Source organism: Sprattus sprattus (genome assembly GCF_963457725.1).
Source record: "Sprattus sprattus genome assembly, chromosome: 7".
NCBI lineage: Eukaryota > Metazoa > Chordata > Actinopteri > Clupeiformes > Clupeidae > Sprattus > Sprattus sprattus.
Window position 1 is genome coordinate 35445546 of NC_137926.1, and position 19339 is coordinate 35464884.

A 19339-nucleotide genomic window follows, 5' to 3' on the forward strand; every position below is an offset into this window, starting at 1 on the left:
CCTTGTCACAGTAGTCCACATAACTGGATACTGCAGGGATGCCCTAGGGCCTAGGTAATGCAATGATTTTGGGGGGATTCTAATATGCCAATACACACAGGTAAGTTGTTTGAAGTGCGTTCTTGCAAGGCAAAATATCAAAAGCACTAAGAATTACAAGAAGTGTAACAAAAATATTTGTATTATACTTTGGATTGATAATACGACTGACTTCATTACACATAACAGATCATCCAAAATCAACACTTTAAATTTGAGAAGCATGGGCTAGCACACCAGGGAGACATTTTTCAATGCATGAAAATACGTGAACCCACGACTTACTTTGAACGGACCAATTGCGAGGTTGTGGTGCTTTCACCATTTCTCCACCTCACTCCACAGTAGTGAGACCTTGTAACTTGAAACTTGTTACTTGTCCACATTGAGCGAGCAAATTAGCTCGGCACAGCCCAGCTCGGCGCGGCCAAAAGTGCCAATAATGAAAATACCCCATCTTTATCCTTCATGTTAGACACCACTGTTTGCTCTTCCTCTAAGTAAGAGGCACTACTCTACATGAGCTGACCTATGTTTTCAACACACGGTGCATTTTTTTCATAGTACGGAAATATCCAGCCGGTCAAGCATATGAGACACTTAAATTGTGACTAAAAACACTGTGATCGCCACAATCAATACATTTATTTCAAAGCATAGGCTATGTCCGATAATTCCACCAACCTTTCGATGTGGACCGAGATATATTGTATTCAAAGAATGTCTGTGAATCTATATCCCATTCATTTCGCCTAGTGATATGAACGCTTCCACCAGGAGGCGACTCGATTAAGGATGAGCGTTAAATTCTCTGGTGAAGGTAGCGTATAATGTTATGGTGGGTCAAAGGGTAAAGGGTGTTCACCCAGGATTCTCTATTGTAGAATCTACAGCCATCTTGGATCTGCGAGAAGAAGAGAAATTAATGTGGTGAGTTCCATGTCTTTCTTTTATCCTAAACGTTTGCGCTTTTAGGATGAGGGACGCGATTGCTGTATGGTCAATACGTGTCTTTAGCAATCACATTGCGCGTGATGTATATTCAGAGTGGGTTAAGTGAATAGATATCTCTGAGGATTTGGAATAACTGTTTTGTCTGGGGTGTCTGGCTAGCATGTAAGCTAGGTATTTACCCGACGTTAGCATGCTTACGAAGTCTTGACTTAGAACAGGCCTTGAGTTTCGAAATATCTGTTTCGCCTATTTAGCAAACGTTAGCATTAGTGTGAGCTATTTCAACGCACATGAACTGACTGCTAACAGCTGATGGAAAACTTGCTTGGTAAGAGTCACGCAAAACAGTTGCATTTTCTGGCTAGCTTGTGATGGCTGGCATTTGATTGGAGCATTTGTCTCCTCCATGTAGCTTGGTTCTTAGCTTGCTAGCAACATAACTAGCTATTAGCCATAACCATCAGTTATGATGGTTTTGTGTATGTTTATGTGGCTTCATCAGAGAGTACCGAATATAACCAACGGCGTTTGTATCATTAGGAAGCCAATCAGCTCGACAAATTAGTCGCTGCAGCTTTGTCACTTGTGCTGCATTTAAGTTGCGTTTGGTTTCATTTGGGAGGATAGCTGGTATTTTGATGGTTCTCACAGTGCCAACGTTTAGCTTGCAAGCCTACTGTAACTGAACCTGGTATATTAGCTAGCTTTTGTTGGTTAGCTTAGTTCCATTCGAGCTTAAGTCATATTAGTTAGCTATATGTTTCATATATTGTGGGATAAATTGGTACTACCTTAGTGATGGTAGTGTGAACGACGTTGGAATGTTAGTCGGCTAGCTAGCTGAGATGTTCTCTGATAATCTGTATGTGTTTGACTATTTTTGGCAAGTTTTCTACTTTACCTAATAGGAAAGCAATGCTAGTTAGCATGTTGCATTTGCTAACTTGCAGTCTCTTCGAGTTGGTATCAATATAAGAGGTCCATATTATTTTGAAAGGGTAATAACTAAGGGCAATTTAAAGTAGCTTTCGTAAGAGAGTAGATCAAAATTGGTGATGAGTGCACTTAACTTTTATTTTTGCAAAAGTTGGTCTATCGTTGCCGGCTAGTTAGCGGTTCTAGTTTCTTTACATTTTATTTGTATACGGTCATGGCTGTTCAGACAGTATACTTTTTTTTGTTACCAAATTATACCAAAGCAGATTGATTAATGCTTTCTTCTCTATAGTCACAGGATTATGGCCATTAATATTTTATATTTTTAACCTGGTCCATATTTTGGGTGCAGATTTTAGCTGGGGAGAATCGGTCAAGGATTGGACGAGAACGCTATTATCAGCATCCGCAAAACGCGGCTACAATGTAATCCTATCGGTCAAGCATCTGCTTGTTTTTGCCACTGAAGGGCTCATATTGTTATTGTCTGTCTGTCTGATAACATGGAAAGGATACCTACGGAGGCAGACGTATGTCGGTTTAAGTCAATGACTGAAAAAGCTGAAGAAAATAGAAAATGTATCTGCAGTTATTGGTTACCTCCCTCTTCTTCTGTTGTGACATCCTATTCAGTAGCTGTAGACGATTAACGTTTTTAAACAACAAAAACCGCGGAAAGCTACAGTTTATGTACTCCAACGTTACTACACTCTTTCCCGGACAGCTAACTACCTCTCATGTACTCTTTTCTTCCTGCAACAACTCAACTCCCACGATATTTCAGAGCGAGGCTATTCCTTTAGCAATACTTCTTTTAAGACACAATCTTTCTCCGTAGGGATTATTTCCATGTCACGTCACTTATAACATTATTAGCCTGTCATTAGCGAAAACAAGCGTTTTACTTTGACGAGGATGCTTGCCCCATCGGATTACATTGTACTCCCGTTTTGCGTCCTTGCTCAATGCTTGACCGATTTAGGCAAAGATTGAGACACGCATATTACCTGCAATTTAACTTCTAATTAAAAAAAGATTCAATTTAATTTAACCAATCACTTAAACTTAAGGCTAAATACCTTATTTTCTTATTTTATTTATTTATCTTATTCTATGGTTAACATTTAAAAATTATTTTCTTTTTGATATTTTAATTGTAGCCTATATTTCTCACTGAATATTTCTCCATCCTATCCACCTGAACATTTAATCTGAAGTGAAAGGAAACTGTATTGGACTGTATCAGTATTCATTGGTTGGAGAGTCTGTTCTCAAACTGGGTTTTACAAGTTGGATTTAACCAGCCATGGCACTCTCAGTGTTGATCTTAGATCTCTATTTCCTACTGGCCTATTAGTGGGAACTCAATCTTTGCCTTGTAGCTGCTGTATTAATTCATTTCTTAGAGATGTCATTGAGATGACAATTTTGTGAGAGGCTAATTAGCAAACTTTCTTGCAAGCTTTCTTGCTATGCCCTCCTCTTCCAAAAAAAATGGATTTCTTCTCTCATAATGAAACACCCTGGGACTACCTTGCCATGAGAAAGAAGGACTGAAAGCCCAGCAAAAAGACGATATTTAAGGAGTCTGGTTTTGATGAAGTTGACTGTGGTAATGACAGCGCTCTACACCTCATGCATTTCAGCATTTAGCTGCGTTGACGCCAGTGTTTGTTTGTGGATTATCTGGTTTGCCATTTTGCATTGGGAGCGACCTTTTTTTTAATCAGTGCCTGTAGTCCACTGTGCTTTTCTGCATGCCTCATTTGACCAACTAACCCAGTGTTTTATTTCCAGGTGACATACGGCATGTTTAGTGCTACGAGAAAGAAGTTTGGAGAGGGGGTCGATAGTGACTACCCTGATGAAAGTATGTACTATGGCCAGTCATCAATGTTTCAGCATCGACCAGAGAAAGATGTAAGTACAGCTAAGTGTATTTATGTTTTCATGAGATCAAACATAAATCAATATATCTGGTTAGTGTTCCTTCACATTGCTTATAGTATGTGTCAACATAAGCAAGCATTGTGTCAACACCTGCATTTCTATGGACTGTGTTTCCAGTGAAGAGAGTTTTGTGGTTCTGCAGTGGATTAATTAACATCCCTTTGTGTCCTCTGCAGATGCTTGCCTCTCCTTCCCCCTCGTCATCAGGACAGTTGTCACAGCTAGGCGCAAGTCTATATGGACCCCAAAGTAAGTCAAATGTGCAACAATAAGTCACATTAATAGTTGCACATTTGCCTCCTCATATTGCTCATTAAATCTAGCCAGTTGTGTTGGTGAACTCACAACAGTTTGTTGTCTTTTACCAGGTGCACTAGGTTTCTCTATAAGGGGCATGAGCAATAACACCCCACAACTAAATCGAAGCCTAACACAAAGCGTCCAACTACCGAGCCATATTACTCCAACAACAGGGGTTCCAACAGTGTCCCTCCATACCCCACCCTCACCTAACCGGCAAGTAGCCTCTGTTTATTATAGAGTTTAATGACTTACAAGTGGGTCTAATTCTCTCAAAGACCATCTTACAAAATGACTGGAATTGTAGCAGAAACTGTGTATTCATAACCAGAGTTTTCATCCCAAACTCCTGGTGTGCCCAACAGGATCCTGCCCATGAACACCAGAAACATGATAAACCATTCACAGGTAGGCCCTGGTTTGGGCATGAGTGGCAGGACCAACAGCATGGGTAGTTCAGGACTGGGCAGCCCCAACCGGAGCTCACCCAGCATCATCTGCATGCCCAAGCAGCAGCCAGCACGGCAGCCATTCACTATCAACAGGTGAAGCTCACACACACGCTCTGGATATCCCAAATGAATGGACACAGTCTGTCAACTGCAGAATGGGAAACTCAGTATCTGTTATAATCTGATCTGATTTGATTTGATCTCCCCTTTGATTTTAATCTAGAAGCTGGAACAACCTAGGCTCTTTGTGAGATCTAGTGGTTATATAGAAACTGTATCCTTAAAATCTTAAATGCTCCAATTTACTTACCAGTACAATTTTGGTGCTAATCAACCCATTGCATTCCCAGTTATTAACACAGTATGTCAGTCTATTGTGTAACTCCATCATTTCATATCAAATGAGGCAGTAAAGCCTAGCAACCCAAGCCCAGAACAATGTCCTTTATCAGCATGATCCACAAATCATTTATGAGCCTCAGAGGTTACTAATTTATATATATATGCTGAAAATGATCTGCAATATTATACTATTTTTTAGAAGATTTCTATAGTATAATATTGAATTCGGTCAAAAAAGGATTGGCCAGATACAATATGGTAACGATATACTGAAATATGTAAGTATGTCTACATTTAAATTACTTTTGTAGGTTTTTAAATTAAGTATTCCTGGATTTTGCTTATTGCACTCATTAAAGGGGATGTAATATGCTTGTTTTCAGTGCTCATCATTTTATTTTGAGGGTTTACTAAAAAACAAAAATAAATTTTTCAGTGATCCAAAAACCCATTATTTGTCTCCTACTGCTCATCTCTAATCACCGGTGTCTGAAACGCTCTGTCAGAGCCCCCGTGTCTTTTAAGCCCCTCTTTCCGATGAGCCCTGCTCTGATTGGTCAGCTTGTCGGCCAGTAAGGATTGTGTTAAGTGATTGCATCTTATTACAAAACAAAAGGGCTGATATTCCGACAAGGTGTTTCAGGCAGCTGAAAAAAGTTGTTTTTTATAAGTTTGCCGATCATTTAAATGAAAGAACGCTGTACAACACACTTAAGGGAAGGGAAAAACAGAAAGCATAAAAGGTCCTGTCTAATATGACTGTGTTTTCCATAGTATGTCTGGTTTTGGAATGAACAGAAACCAGGCGTTTGGGATGAATAGCTCACTATCAAGTAACATCTTCAATGGAACAGGTGAGTGACCCAGGTGCCGAACCCTCAGAGCAGATTCCTCATTTATTAGAAACCCTTCAGATTTCACTCAAGCATGTCTCAGGAGTGCTAGTTACAAAACGAAAGAAGAATATTGAATAGTACCGTGTTTCGTATAATACATAAAAAAAATTGTTCCTTATTCTGTGACAGATGGGAGTGAAAATGTGACTGGGCTAGATCTTTCAGACTTCCCAGCTTTGGCAGACAGAACTCGGAGGGAAGGAGGCAATCCTACTCCACTACACAACCCACTGGCTGGTAGAGCGCCCTATGGTACACATACATGAATATGAATGTTTTTGCATTGAGTAGAATGTCAGCTTGACCTGTAGCTTTTTCATAGGATCCCAATGGTGATCCTAAGGATATCTGAGTGCTCATGGTTTCTTTTGGCTTTAGTTGGGATGGTCACCAAGCCATTGAATGAACAATCGCAAGATTTCTCCATCCATAATGAGGACTTTCCTGCACTTCCTGGGCCAAATTATAAGGACTCCACATTAACTACTGATGACGGCAAATCAGTAAGTGACACCTGAGTAACCTGTCACAGTTCCCATATTTGCTAACTTTAAAGCCTCTTCGCCACTCCCAGTGAAACCAGTAGGAACTCGACCAGTGTCTATGTTCTGGGATTTCTTCCCTCCTTTTGCCTTCTTGGGCATCTTACTGTCTTACTGTGTGTCTTACAGGATAACAAGCTTAGTATCCATGACATGCGCTAACATGCATGAACAAACTAAATCTTTATTGGGTTATTTCCATTCAACAGTGTTATAGGGTTCCATATGTGAAAGGGTCTTAAGACAAGCAATTTGCTCTGAGCCATTGTATGCATAACGTCCTGTTCTTGATTTGTGACCGTATGTCCAGCATGATCTGTTTTTTCCTTCAACAGAATCTGAACTCCTCAGGTAAGATCAGCTCTAGTGTGGACGGACCCAAGTTCCCTGGTGATAAGGCCTCATCAACACAGAATAACAACCAGCAGAAGAAAGGGATTCAGGTTTTACCTGATGGTGAGCTGTGGTCTAACATAAGTTTATAATCAATTCAATTAAAAATATGAAGACTGGTAAACCAGTAAAACAGTAAAGATTAGTAGGTAGTACCAGTAGGAAATGGTACACTCATGTAGCACAGCTGGTAGAACTCTGTGTTAACAACTCCAAGGTCATGACTAGATGCACATTGATAAAAGTGTCTATCTCAACCATAATATAAGATGAATACATTTTGTAGTAATGTAAATGTAGTAAGTTATATGTAATGAACAACATAGATCCTGGTAACCATTGAGGGGCAGAGCATTAATATTTGTCTTTCAACTACTATGATGCTTAGGCAAGGTGACCAATATTCCCTCTGGGATGGTGACAGACCAGTTTGGCATGATTGGACTGTTGACCTTCATCCGGGCAGCCGAGACGGACCCTGGGATGGTTCATTTGGCACTAGGAAGTGACCTAACAACACTAGGTCTCAATCTCAATTCTCCAGAGTAAGATGGCTTTATGGTATATATCCACTGACCTGTATTGTGTATTGACTCCTTACCAACCCTTCACTATGGTCAAGTAAGCATAGAAACAATGTTTCAAAATGGAGACTAAAATCCCATTCCCATTCGCATTGAAAGCTGTGATTTGGCTGGCGTTATGTCATGTTGGTGCCATGAGGGAATAGGCCAACGCCAACTAGCAGCAGCTTACGTGTCTAAACGCCCTGGTTTAGCATTTAGTACTTGTTAGCGACGCCCGGGTTTAGCATTTACCCCCACTGGCGGCGTCTGACAATGACAACGTTTAAAAACACGGTTCTATTTCGTGGGCGTAAGGTCCATAGTAATGGCTTGGTTTTCAATTAAATCAATCTTTACTGTACAATTTCAGCCAACTTCTATGGCACAGTGGGTTAAAAACATGACTGCTATTTCCTTTCCTTAGGTTCTGCATTATTCATTTAATCTTAAACAAAGATGGACTGCTTTAACTGTTTAAATAGGCTGTTCTTTTCACCAAAAAACACATTTTGTTGATGTTTCCAAACTATTCAACCCCCTTGAAAGTTATCTTAATTTTCTGCATTTCAAAAGATTTGTATACATATTTTGCCATTCAATATTTTGAATATGAATGCTCTAAGAGAACATTGTCTTTGGATTTCCTGGCATGAAAGACACAGGAAAAACAAACAGAAAAGCTAAAAGTACTTCATTTACTGACCTATTCAGTTCTAACGTATTCTAACCAGAGCCTCCTTTGACAGAAATCTGTACCCTAAGTTTGCCTCTCCGTGGGCCTCAGCGCCGTGTCGACCACAGGACATTGGTAAGAGCCAATGCAATCCACTAAGCTACCAGAGATTTAATGTACAGAATTAATGTTGTTCCGTCACAAGTAATACACTTTTTTTTTCTTTTTATTTATAGACTTTCATGTCCCGTCAGAATACTTGACCAACATTCACATAAGGGATAAGGTATGTGACCACTAGTAGTTACATGTTATTTGGTCAGCATACTTGTTTTCGATTGTTAAAAAGAAATGGAATATTTGTTTCCAATATTTGTGGACCATAAGAGTTTTATAGTGTTGACTCGTGATTGTACATGTCATCAATATGATTCTTTTCTGGTTACACTTTAAAGTAAATATGCTGAAGTTAGTTCAGGCAGAAAGATATGGGATCACATGGAGTGTGTCTAACTCGCACTGGTTTCTACTTCAACAGCTGGCTGCCATCAAATTGGCTCGTTACGGCGAGGATCTTCTTTTCTACCTGTATTACATGAATGGAGGAGATCTCTTGCAACTCCTAGCAGCGGTAGAGCTGTAAGTTTGGGTTTTTATTTTGTTCAAGGTATTTACAAGTGCAACAGTATAAAAACCTACCCAGTATAATAATGGTACAACTTCGTATCATGACTATCACGGTATGGGCTCAGACCTCTCCCCAATACAAATAAGGTTAGTTTGAACCAACTTTAGATATTTTTCATCATAAATGAGTACAGGTTCATCGTAATAAGGTACGCATAAATTAAATGCGCCAAAGCAGCTGCAGGAGTGTGGACATGTTTGTATGATATATTTGTTCCCGAATATTCCATGCAAATATCGTATTGTATCGTTTGGAGGTGGAGATAGGGGCAGTGGTAGCCTATGATTACCTGTTCTGTACATCCCATGCACTGCAGTCAGTAAACGCCATACTTTCTCGAAACGTCCAAACGGTCGATTTTTAAGTTAAACCAATACTGGTTGTGTTCACACTTAATCTGTTTTGCTGGTCAGAACCCAAATCCATTTAACCCCCTCCTGCCAGGACCACCACTGGTCTCTCCTCACATTAAATGGTTGTGAAATTCCAAACCCATTTCTCTAGTGGACCAAGGCCAGCTTCAGGGATGGGGTTAGCGATTCTTAAAAGATTTCAAACTAACCTTCTTTACGGCTCATCAATCTCTATGCCTCCAGACCTGTGCAAACGTTCTAACTCTGATAGGTGACAGGTATGCACAGCCAGAAGCATTACGTAATGATTGCATATATTTAGGTGAAGTCACAAGTTGTGACTCACAACCTTTACCTGTATGTTACTTTACATGTACAACATGCTGTCAGACACTAGTGAGTGTCATGGTATACTGTCATCACATACTGTTGCACCCTTGCACCCTTCTCTTTTGCATTGATTTTTGTAGAATATCTGGTGTTGATGGATGTTGGGTATGTCATGATCTAAGTGTTACTAGCACACTTTGTCAGCAACCAGAACATTTCTCTGCTGTTGCTTTTTTTTAAATTTGGTTTTCAAACAATATTGTTCATGGATTATTTTAGACATTCTTTCTTTCTGTGTGCTATAAGTTTCAACAGGGACTGGAGGTACCACAAGGAGGAGCGTGTCTGGATCACACGGGCCCCCGGCATGGAGCCCACCCTGAAGACCAACACCTACGAGAGGGGGACGTACTACTTCTTTGACTGTCTTAACTGGAGGAAGGTAGCTAAGGTAACGGCAGTGACTTGGCTGATCATCTCCAACACACTTTCCCATTAACAGCCTGCCTAGAGAGCTGATCTCTAGACCGTACATTATCTCTGAGCCCAAATATATCATCTTAGTTATGTTTTCTGATCTGTGTTATCAAAGATGACTTTATAGGGCTGTATGTAAGCCTGACTAGCTGTCGGCTAGCAATCTAAATGATCTCATACTCCCCACCCCAATCAAAATGGGGGTGGAGCATTACCAAAGGTATGACTACATATGTACACCCCTACCTCCTCTCCCTTCGCAGAAGTAAGCAAACAATGTGGCCAAGGTGGGTGGACAGTGGACATTTAAATGATTGAAAGATATCTTGGCTGCCATTAGCGTCTCTATCAACTGATATTTATACATTGCATTAACTTAGTCGAGGTTAACAGACCCCTTTAGGTCTTTAGTTAAGCACTGGACCTTTTGAGCTAGCTGATGGTCTTATCATTAATGTAAGCTTGCTACTGAGCTATTTTGTTGATGCTTGGGCTGTCCATCGGATCCTCCGATGACATTATCCTGCTCCTCATCGGCCTCCACTGTCCTTTCTTCTTTGGTGGGCTCGCTGATGGGATACCAGTCTGATCCATTCCATTTTCCCCCAAATTAACAAACAAACTGTTATTATTTTAGCTTCTGAAATGGGATTTAAGCAATTAAAAACACAATTTCTGACAGTGTGGGCTTAAGCCAGTGACGGCACTCTTGCTTTGCCTTGATGCTTTCACTACAGTGACTCGCTTTTTTTAAAAACTAAAACTCTTACTTATAGCACCTTTAAAGTATAGGGACTGACACAATGCTTTTACATTCATTGCAGTCAAAGCAGTAATTGTTGGAAGTCAAGCTGGTGATGTTAGTCAGTTTTGAAATGTGCAACAATGATAACACTAAAAGACCAAAATAGTTTGGTATATGACCATTTTTACAGCATTCAAAGTACAGTTTATTCAGGTACACAGTTCTGCAATTAAGATTTTTTTTCTTAAACTCATATTTTTATCCATCAAATAAATTGCACAATGACTCATTGATTGGAAATCTATATTTCTAACCGCCAATCATTTTGTGCACTCTTCCACTTGCAGCATTAAACATTAATCACATCATAGTCAAGTTGCTTTCACAGCTCGATGGGGTCAAGATCATGTGATTGCACTGGCGGATCTGTCACAGACTGAATCAGCTGAAGACTACTTCTCTTTATAGTTCTTCCATAATTTGGAACCGTTCACTGGATCACCCCTTCTAGTTTGTAAATGTCCCACATGACTAGCACCAAAACAAGACATTCCAAGACATTCCTACTACCGTGTATCAAGTACACCTTGAGCATCCTTTCATCCCTTCTGTGCCCCACACATTTTATTTTCTTTGAACACCACCTCACTCACAGTAGATTTGTCTGTAGACTTGTTTCCAGTCACCAACCATCCAGTTTTTATTTTGTCCATTTTAATATTTTCCTTATGTTACCCAGATATGATTTTCTGATAAACTTTGCCTAGAAGGTCAGTTTTCCATAGTCAGCCCTCCACTGTTGCAGATTAGGGCCTTCCTGGTTTCTTTCTATTGTGGGCAAAATTGAATTCACACTGTTCTGTGAGGTTTCTTATTAGACACGTTTTTAAAAAAGGATTATAATTGAACCCACACATAGCCCAAAGAAGGATTATAATTGAACCCATACATAGCCCAAAGAAGGATTATAATTGAACCCACACATACCTCAAAGAAGCCAGTGCTTCACCTTCAGCTGCACAGACATAATTGCAAAAGTCTTCTGTAATGAAACACTGGACTATGATTCTGTAGGATTAGCTAACATAATGCGTCTCTGGAACACAGGAGTGATTGCAGTAGGAAATGTACACCCATGTAGATATTTTATTAAGAATAAGGCAATTTCAGCTATACTATTAACATCAACAATGTCTAAACTTTATCAATAAAATTTTCATTTTGTTTTAATTTATCAGTAGCGTATATCATCTAATCAAATGGGTTTGTCACACCAGGCAAGATGGTTATGCGGCTTGAAGTTCAGTCTGTGAAGTCCAGTAATGATCACAGTATAAAAACAAATGATGCTTACAGTATAAATGTCTGTCTCCCAGGAATTTCACCTTGAATACGACAAGCTAGAGGAACGGCCACATGTGCCAACGACATTTAACTACAACCCAGCACAGCAGGCCTTCTGAGGCCGCCCCTGCTTTTGAGATGGCGGGTGCAAGCAGAGGGGCTGCCCTTACTCACAAAGACCACTGCTGCTGCTGCTCAGTGATTCTGGTTTTAAAGTCCACACCAACCTGGCAATGGACTGGGAGGGCTGGGCTGGAGTACCACCAAAGGGGAGAGAGGCCCTCACCGCTTCAACGCTACTCTCTAGCGTCACATTCATTCAGGTTTTACCCACCCACCCCACCCCTCGCCACCCTGTTTTGTTGACTTCTCATTTCATTTCAGCAGGGTCTGTTTTGTTTACACCTCAAGCCAGATGCCCATCTGGCCCAAGGCAGGAGAAATGACAGTACAGGACATGCTTCAGTGACAGAACAAAGGCTATATGCTTTAGTTTTCCAAAGCGTACAGAACTGAAATCATCAGCACGGATAAGTACAGCTTCGACAACATTGTCAGAAACAGAAGGGCAGAAGACATGCAATGTTCATTGTTGCACTACTTGGTAATAAAGGAACACAAAAGTTGTCCTTTTCTACATGGGAAAATGTTCAGTTCTCTTTGCATCTTCACTTCTTTCCTATCCATTAGTGTGACACATTCCCACAACCCAGCAGTATGGTCCCAGAAGCCCTCTCTGTGGAGGAACTTGACCTGAATGGGTGCTCAGCCCAGCTCAAGTAATTACAAACCAGAGACTGTTCAAGTGACCTGTTTCACACAACCTCTGGACATTCCTTCATGGACAGGTTGTGAAATCATCAAGCTTCATCCTTGCAGACTGAATGATAAACACTTTCCAGTCTTTGTTACAATTTTGTAATAAATGTGTAAATTTTTTAATTTTTGGACATCACATAAATAAAGATATGTATGTATGAATGTGTATATATAATATATAAGTATATATATAGTGATCTATATATATATTCAATGTCTATTTTGGAAAGAAAAAAAAAAGCCCTGCCACCTCGTTTTTATGAGGGTCGCAAGGTTGGCATTATGTTGATGAAACAGGATATTGGTGGAAGTGATGTTCAAGAGGTCGCATCCCTTACCCTGTGCACTTATGACCAAGACAATTAAGCGAGACTGAAGAGAAGGCCTGATTTAAGCTATCCAAGGACATCAAACCCAAAGTGACCAGGTTGGAGATGTTTCATGACCAGCTTTTAAATTGACAGCCTTTCATAGGTAAAACAGAATTGCTAGTACTACTTTAAACACAATCTTGTATTTTCTGACCATGTTCCAAGTTCTTTTATTTGTAATAAATCTACAAGTTTTCCTCAATAATTGTGTGGAGTTATATTTTTCAGTCTAGCAGCACACTAAGCACATCACGCAAGAAAGGCCTAGCTGCTTATATATTTGCATCTGAAATGAGTACTTACTGAGAAACATACTACTGTAGTAAATAGTCAACAAGGACAGCATGTTGGTATTCACAGATATGCCAAAACACACATTTTCAATAAAATATTTACTCAGGTTATTTTGACAAATATATGCATATAAATTTGCTCACATATTACAAAAGGCTGGCAAGACACACTTTGGAATGTTATGAAAAACTACCCAAAACAATCTGAACTGTAAGCAGTACTTGGTAGCTATGCAAATGTCATAACTATTCATCCATTAAGCTGTCCCAGGAAGATGTTTTTGAATCTGATCCACTAGTTTGATTATAATTTACTTAAAGTTCCTCTTCCAAGACCAAGTTCTGCTGAAGGTTATAGGCACATGGGGAACTCATGGATTAAAAGGCTATTTCTTGTTTTTCTCCTTTTGCCAAACATTTGAAGCCATTTAAGCAGACATAGCACCTGTATGTGTCTTAGAAATTAATTTGGACTTTGGATTACATGTCTGTTTACCCAAGTTATCTGATTGTGATGTGTTCAAATAACACTGAATGAAAGCAACAAAACAAAGCATGTAACAGTAACATGATTAACAAGCTGCTATAGCGGACTTAAAATATATCCTGTTGGTATAGCTGGGATTTTGGAGAACTGCAAACACATTCAAACACAAGAGAAACCACTGATTACTCAAGTCTGGGACAGTCACAGTGCTGTGGAGGAAAGGATTTCAAATAATTTGTTTTCCAACTATTCCAAATAGTTCTGGCATTTTTAATCTGGATATCTGAAGTCCAAAATCTAAGCATCTTTTATCTGAAGTAGAAAATTGTGTTTGACTGTTATTTCAGTGTAGGAGTTCCACAGACATCTATTTGATTATGTTTGAGTTGCTTTTTCTGTTTGTACATTGGGCTATGGAAAGAGAGAAAAACACAGATCTGTACATAAAGTATCTGTGGTAATTGTATTTAAACAGCCTACCATCTTTTTAGTGGAAAATACCAAATTACAACAAACAAGCAGAAGCACTGCAGAAAGACAGTGTTATCAAAAAAGAATGATGCCAAAATGCTGTCTGATCGGTCAGCTAGCACTGAAGAGCTCAGGAGCAGTCCAGAAAACTACATTCGTTTTTCTACCCAGATCACCTCAGAGTTCCAAGTCATTCAATTTCTCCATAGAAACGACCTCTGCTCTGCCAGTTTTGACCCAAACTGCCAGTGTGTATTGGTCTTCACATTCATAGGTCAGGTCCATTCACAGTTCTTGCGTGGTCTCAGAGTGGTGCAGAGTGCTGATCATTTTGAGCTTGACTCAGAGGGTGGAGCCTCAGTAGAAGATGCAGCGCTGCCTCTAAAGAACACTTCTACAAGGAAACAATCAATTTATCCAATTATTTACCCAAATCAAAATCACTGAATAATCTAACTGCAAATGATCTTGTTTTATTATTAACACATGATGAAGCCATGGAAATAAAGTGTTCGATCAGATAACTTGAATTTATGTGAAGGAAGACGACAATGTGACTTAGTGGCTGATAAAATACTTCACTTACCTCGGTCCTTCTTCTCCTGAATCTCTTCAGCTGCTGTCTTGTCGGCCCTGAAGAAGATGCGTGCGCTACTCAGGGAGAAATAGAGTAGCTCAAACTCCTGTTGGTAAGGAGAAGGCTTTGTAGTTCAGAGCACAAATCTTTTATCCGTATGTTTCACACACATCAGAAAATATCCAAGCTTCACTGTCCCCAATCTGTAATAATCGGTCATCACTACTCTTGGAAATACAGCAGAAATCAGCTAGATCAACATTATGGGGATGGACTATCTTTTTTACAAGCCCACCTGGAGTGAAATTCACAACTCATTTGTCCTTTCCCCTTTGAATATGAGAGAAATGTATGCTGTGATGCCACTACAGTTGATTATGTGCCCTGATTGCCACACCAAGGAGGCTGGCTCTTTGGCATGGCGGTCAGGGTGCAGGTTAGACCCACTTTGCTCAAGGGCGAAGGTTTGGTCTCAGCATTGGTAGGGACACTGCCCGGCAGCCCGATATCACTTATTTTTGTTGTCCTTTTTGGATATCCCAAACATGAGTGAGACCTCACCTGAAGCCCTGATGGTCCAGCTGCTCCTTCCTCAACCTGCACTACATCTGCACTGGATTTCTAAGTTTCCTGAATGCATTAAAAAAAATGCCTTAATGAATACGTTTTTTGTTCTATTTGTTTGTTCTGAAATTAATTTTTATTAGGTAGGTAATTTGTTCAGGTTTTATGGAGCTGTACTAGGCCAACATAATCTGTACTGGATTTGGGAATCCCAATTTCTTGCACCTTTTTACAACCTACAAGTATAACATTTATCCTCAAAATATACAAGGCGACTGATAATATTCATGGGTCACATTGTCTAAAAATCCCTTTAAAAACTGAATTTTAATGCAATCTTTTCCAAAATGGACCATTCAACGTCTCATCAGAACCCCTGGTGCTGATTCATCATCAACCTGCTCTACATCTGTAGCTTCAGGCTGCTGTTTTTCCTGGACAGCAATTCATCAATTTAATACAGACACTAACAATGCTTAGTTGACTACTGGCATTTGACTACTGACATTGGTCAAGAGATTACAGGGAACGGAGATAGTCTCATTACTATCCAATGGATCATATAGGCCTACTTATTATTACCAGTTAATATCACTTTTGAGTTGCTAGCCTGCTGGTACTAGGCTAAACTAGCATGGTAACTTTATGTGGGTAGGTTAGCTAAATCTTTCTTCAAGACCAGCTGCTGCTAACACACTGGTCGAAAGATTGCAGACGCTAGGGATAGATTTAATACAAGCAAAAGTTGCATGCTCTACACACTAACAACTTTCAAGACATGTTTCCATTGTAGAATGGGTGGTGATGTAAAGCCAGGTTTGCACTGTGTGGGTAGTTTCCTACTAGCTAACTAACAACGACCTGGGCTTTTTGATGGCTACAGCTACTTACTCTCTGGTGGTGAAAACAAATCTGATACCTCTTTTTGGGTGGCATATTCCTACTTACAAAGCACAAAAGGGTCAGAGATATCAATGCTGAGACCAAACGAAATTCAAATATGAGGCTTTTTTATTTCCTGGCGTATTTATTAGCTAACCTTGTCAGACTACTTCCAGCTCTCTTTCTGCAAGTCACGATTCACGAATTATTTCTGACTCTGCCACTTCAGCCAATTAAATGACAGCATCTTGTCTCGCAGGCTCGAGGGCGCATTGGAACATTTGGAAATGTATTTATAGCTCTTCTGGGCGACCAACATAGTATTGATAATAATATGAATGAGTTCGCAAATATATTGTGCAAAATATGTTTTTCTCAAATTAACAAAATATTGGTGGGGACAATTGTGTCTTTCCCAAACTTTGGTCGTGACTAGTCCCTATGGACCCTATGCAAACCTACGCCCTTGACTTTGCTACATAAAAAAAAAAAAAAGGTTGACACCTGGATAGGTGCTGAAACACTAGGCTGGCTTGAGGAAAACAGAACGTCTGGTCAACCGAGATCGATTGAGTTGTGACCTGATGCCAAACATTTCTTTAGTAACTGGCTTGGCTTGTAATATTTCTACATCCAGTAATGTCTACATTTACATGTATTCATATTGAATACACTTCCTACAGTGACTTACAGTATTACACAGATACACATGGTCCTCAGTATAAGTGCTCCCTGGTTATGGAATCCACACCTGAGCCACAGCAACATCATTCCCTTCTCTGTGTCCGATCCTACCTGCAGGTAGATGTCCAGCCTCTTCTGCGTGAGGTTCATGGTCTGCATGAGCTTCTCATCCTGGCTGGTGGCCTGGACGTTCTGCTCCTTCACCACAGCGTTCATCTCCTTCACATACTTATCCCGCACAGCCTGGAACCAGTGGAGGGAATCAAACTCCTGGTACTGGTCTAAAAGTTTCAGGATGTAGGCCACCCCTATGCCATCCAGAAACAGACACGAAAAACAACACATAACAAACATTAACATGAAGGGCTACCAAGATACATACTGAATAGAGAAAGACACAAAATGTTCACATACCCATGGCAAAGCCATCATCTGTGAAGGCCGCCCCTCCTTTGTTTTTCTTGTTTAGTTTTTCCTTGCAACCAATTGAGTGCTCAACAAAATTTACAGTCTGAAAAGCAGAGTATGATAGATTAAAACTGAGTCGGAGTCCCTGTCTATATCAAATCACCAGTATGAGAAGATACGGTTGCACTGCCAAGACAAGTCTGAGACTCACCAGAGGGGGGACAATCATGTAGAAGTTCCTTAGGTGCATGTTCTTCACACTGCGGAACTCTGGAGCAAACACCCCCACCAGCATCTTGAAGTACTCAGTGCCCTCTGCCGAGTTACTGGTCAAATCACCAAGGACGGCGTCTAGAAGGCTGGAAGTCAGAGGGTGCTTTGAATGCCTTTCTAGTGAATAACCAATGTCAGTGGATAACTATTAGATAAGAATTAGTTATGTCAGTGGATAATTATTCAAGATAAATTACCTGGCAGCTTTTTGAGTTTCCTCTGAAAGACCTTCCTCTGTCACCAGTTCCTCAAAGTTCACTATATCCTCAAGGTCTGGAACAAATCTTAAAAACAAAATTTCAAAAAAATGTCAAACATAATTTATTTGGGTTCTAAGCTAATGATGAAAGAACACCTTTTCTAAGAGTACAAAACCCTTTATAATCTCTCTTTACCTGATAGCACTGCTGCAGCAATGTAGGCCTCCTGAGCGAATCATCCGCACATAGCCCATTGCATTGCCTACAAGGAGAGGAGCAATTAAAAGAGGTACTCTGTGGAGTTTTTGTCTTTCGTAATACAGCAATTTATACTTGGCCTCGGTCTTGTGCCAACAGCCCAATCCCATCTGTGGGGAAATCCCTTACCAACCCGGCGAACATGAGTGTCAAGTATTTGGCGACACTGTGCCTTGTCTTGTAAAAGCTGTTCAGATGCGTTATAGCCCCTTCACTTGACCATATACCCTCAAAATTGATTTGAAGATATAAAAACTAGTTTCCTAAAAAAAGCACCTTAATATCATGCATCTTTAATATAGGAAGAGACTAACACTGAGCTATTGAAATATGTTAGGAGTTAGATTGCCTGTGCGTTCTTGGTGTTCTGTAGTCCACTCACCTATCTGGCTGATCAACTGTCTGAACTGGTCCAGGTAGCTCTGGCCCTCTGGTGTGATGCCCAGCTTTCTGATGCCTCGGTTGAACTTCTCTGCTCTCTCAAAGGGGTACTGCATTCATAGCGCCAGCCAAAAACAAGACACAGGCCAACAGACAATCAACCATACAACAAAAGTCAACTGTATCAACAAGCCATAATTCGCAAGGGGAATAAAGGCCCAAAGAAACAGTATCTTACCTTCTGATCAGACTCATCTTTGGTTTCCCTAAAGAAGCGGATATCCTTGATGAGTCTGGACTTGATATGCTCGTCATACATGAACTGACTGAAAATGTAGAACTTCTTCCGGAGAAACTGGTATGTGAAGTTTACCTAGAGATCAAAGGGTTCTTTAGCAGGTTAAAGCTTGGAGCTACTGTGGCCTATGAACATAAAACATGTCTAGTTGTTTTCATTTCAAACTAGTAAATTATGGTATTGGACTATATGAACTATATAATTAGGTGTATCAAAATCATTGCAAGTTATCCATCCATGGCGATACAGTATATTAAAAAAGAAGTTACTGTGGTGTTCATGATTCCAGTTCCATGGGTACGGATAGAGTTAGCAATGTGTCGGATGTTGATTGTGTTTAGATGCTTGTTGTTGCTGGTCTTCTCAATGAAGATCTGTGTGAAAAACAAAAAC

General features: G+C 40.1%; 2 protein-coding genes across 2 annotated transcripts in view; one reads left to right on the plus strand and one right to left on the minus strand.

The window, feature by feature from the left end:
• The first annotated feature begins 951 nt into the window (after positions 1-951).
• cnot2 (CCR4-NOT transcription complex, subunit 2) lies at positions 952-13361 on the plus strand. The gene is made up of 15 exons (XM_080842689.1): positions 952-969; positions 3727-3849; positions 4056-4128; positions 4248-4395; positions 4545-4724; positions 5748-5827; positions 5999-6121; positions 6248-6372; positions 6747-6867; positions 7193-7349; positions 8117-8178; positions 8280-8329; positions 8582-8682; positions 9721-9865; positions 12013-13361. Exons 2-15 carry the CDS (start codon positions 3739-3741, stop codon positions 12097-12099), a joined length of 1563 nt encoding a protein of 520 aa, XP_080698815.1. The 5' UTR covers positions 952-969; positions 3727-3738; the 3' UTR covers positions 12100-13361.
• Positions 13362-13608: 247 nt separating this feature from the next.
• washc4 (WASH complex subunit 4) overlaps positions 13609-19339 on the minus strand; it is a 29659-nt gene continuing 23928 nt past the window's right edge. Inside the window, exons 24-33 of the mRNA XM_080842691.1 lie at positions 19216-19320; positions 18887-19021; positions 18650-18758; positions 18205-18271; positions 18007-18093; positions 17748-17895; positions 17543-17639; positions 17240-17436; positions 15008-15104; positions 13609-14815 (exon numbers count right to left, since the gene is read on the minus strand). Of these exons, the coding sequence (XP_080698817.1) occupies positions 14748-14815; positions 15008-15104; positions 17240-17436; positions 17543-17639; positions 17748-17895; positions 18007-18093; positions 18205-18271; positions 18650-18758; positions 18887-19021; positions 19216-19320 (1110 nt within the window). The 3' untranslated portion in view covers positions 13609-14747. The remainder of the gene's footprint in view (positions 14816-15007; positions 15105-17239; positions 17437-17542; positions 17640-17747; positions 17896-18006; positions 18094-18204; positions 18272-18649; positions 18759-18886; positions 19022-19215; positions 19321-19339) is intronic.

Coding starts and splice junctions, on each gene's coding strand:
- cnot2 (XM_080842689.1), top strand. CDS start 3,739: ATGTTTAGTGCTACGAGAAAGAAGTTTGGAGAGGGGGTCGATAGTGAC. Junction 5,828..5,998: donor TAACATCTTCAATGGAACAG/GTGAGTGACCCA, acceptor ATTCTGTGACAG/ATGGGAGTGAAAATGTGACT. Junction 8,683..9,720: donor CTCCTAGCAGCGGTAGAGCT/GTAAGTTTGGGT, acceptor GTGTGCTATAAG/TTTCAACAGGGACTGGAGGT.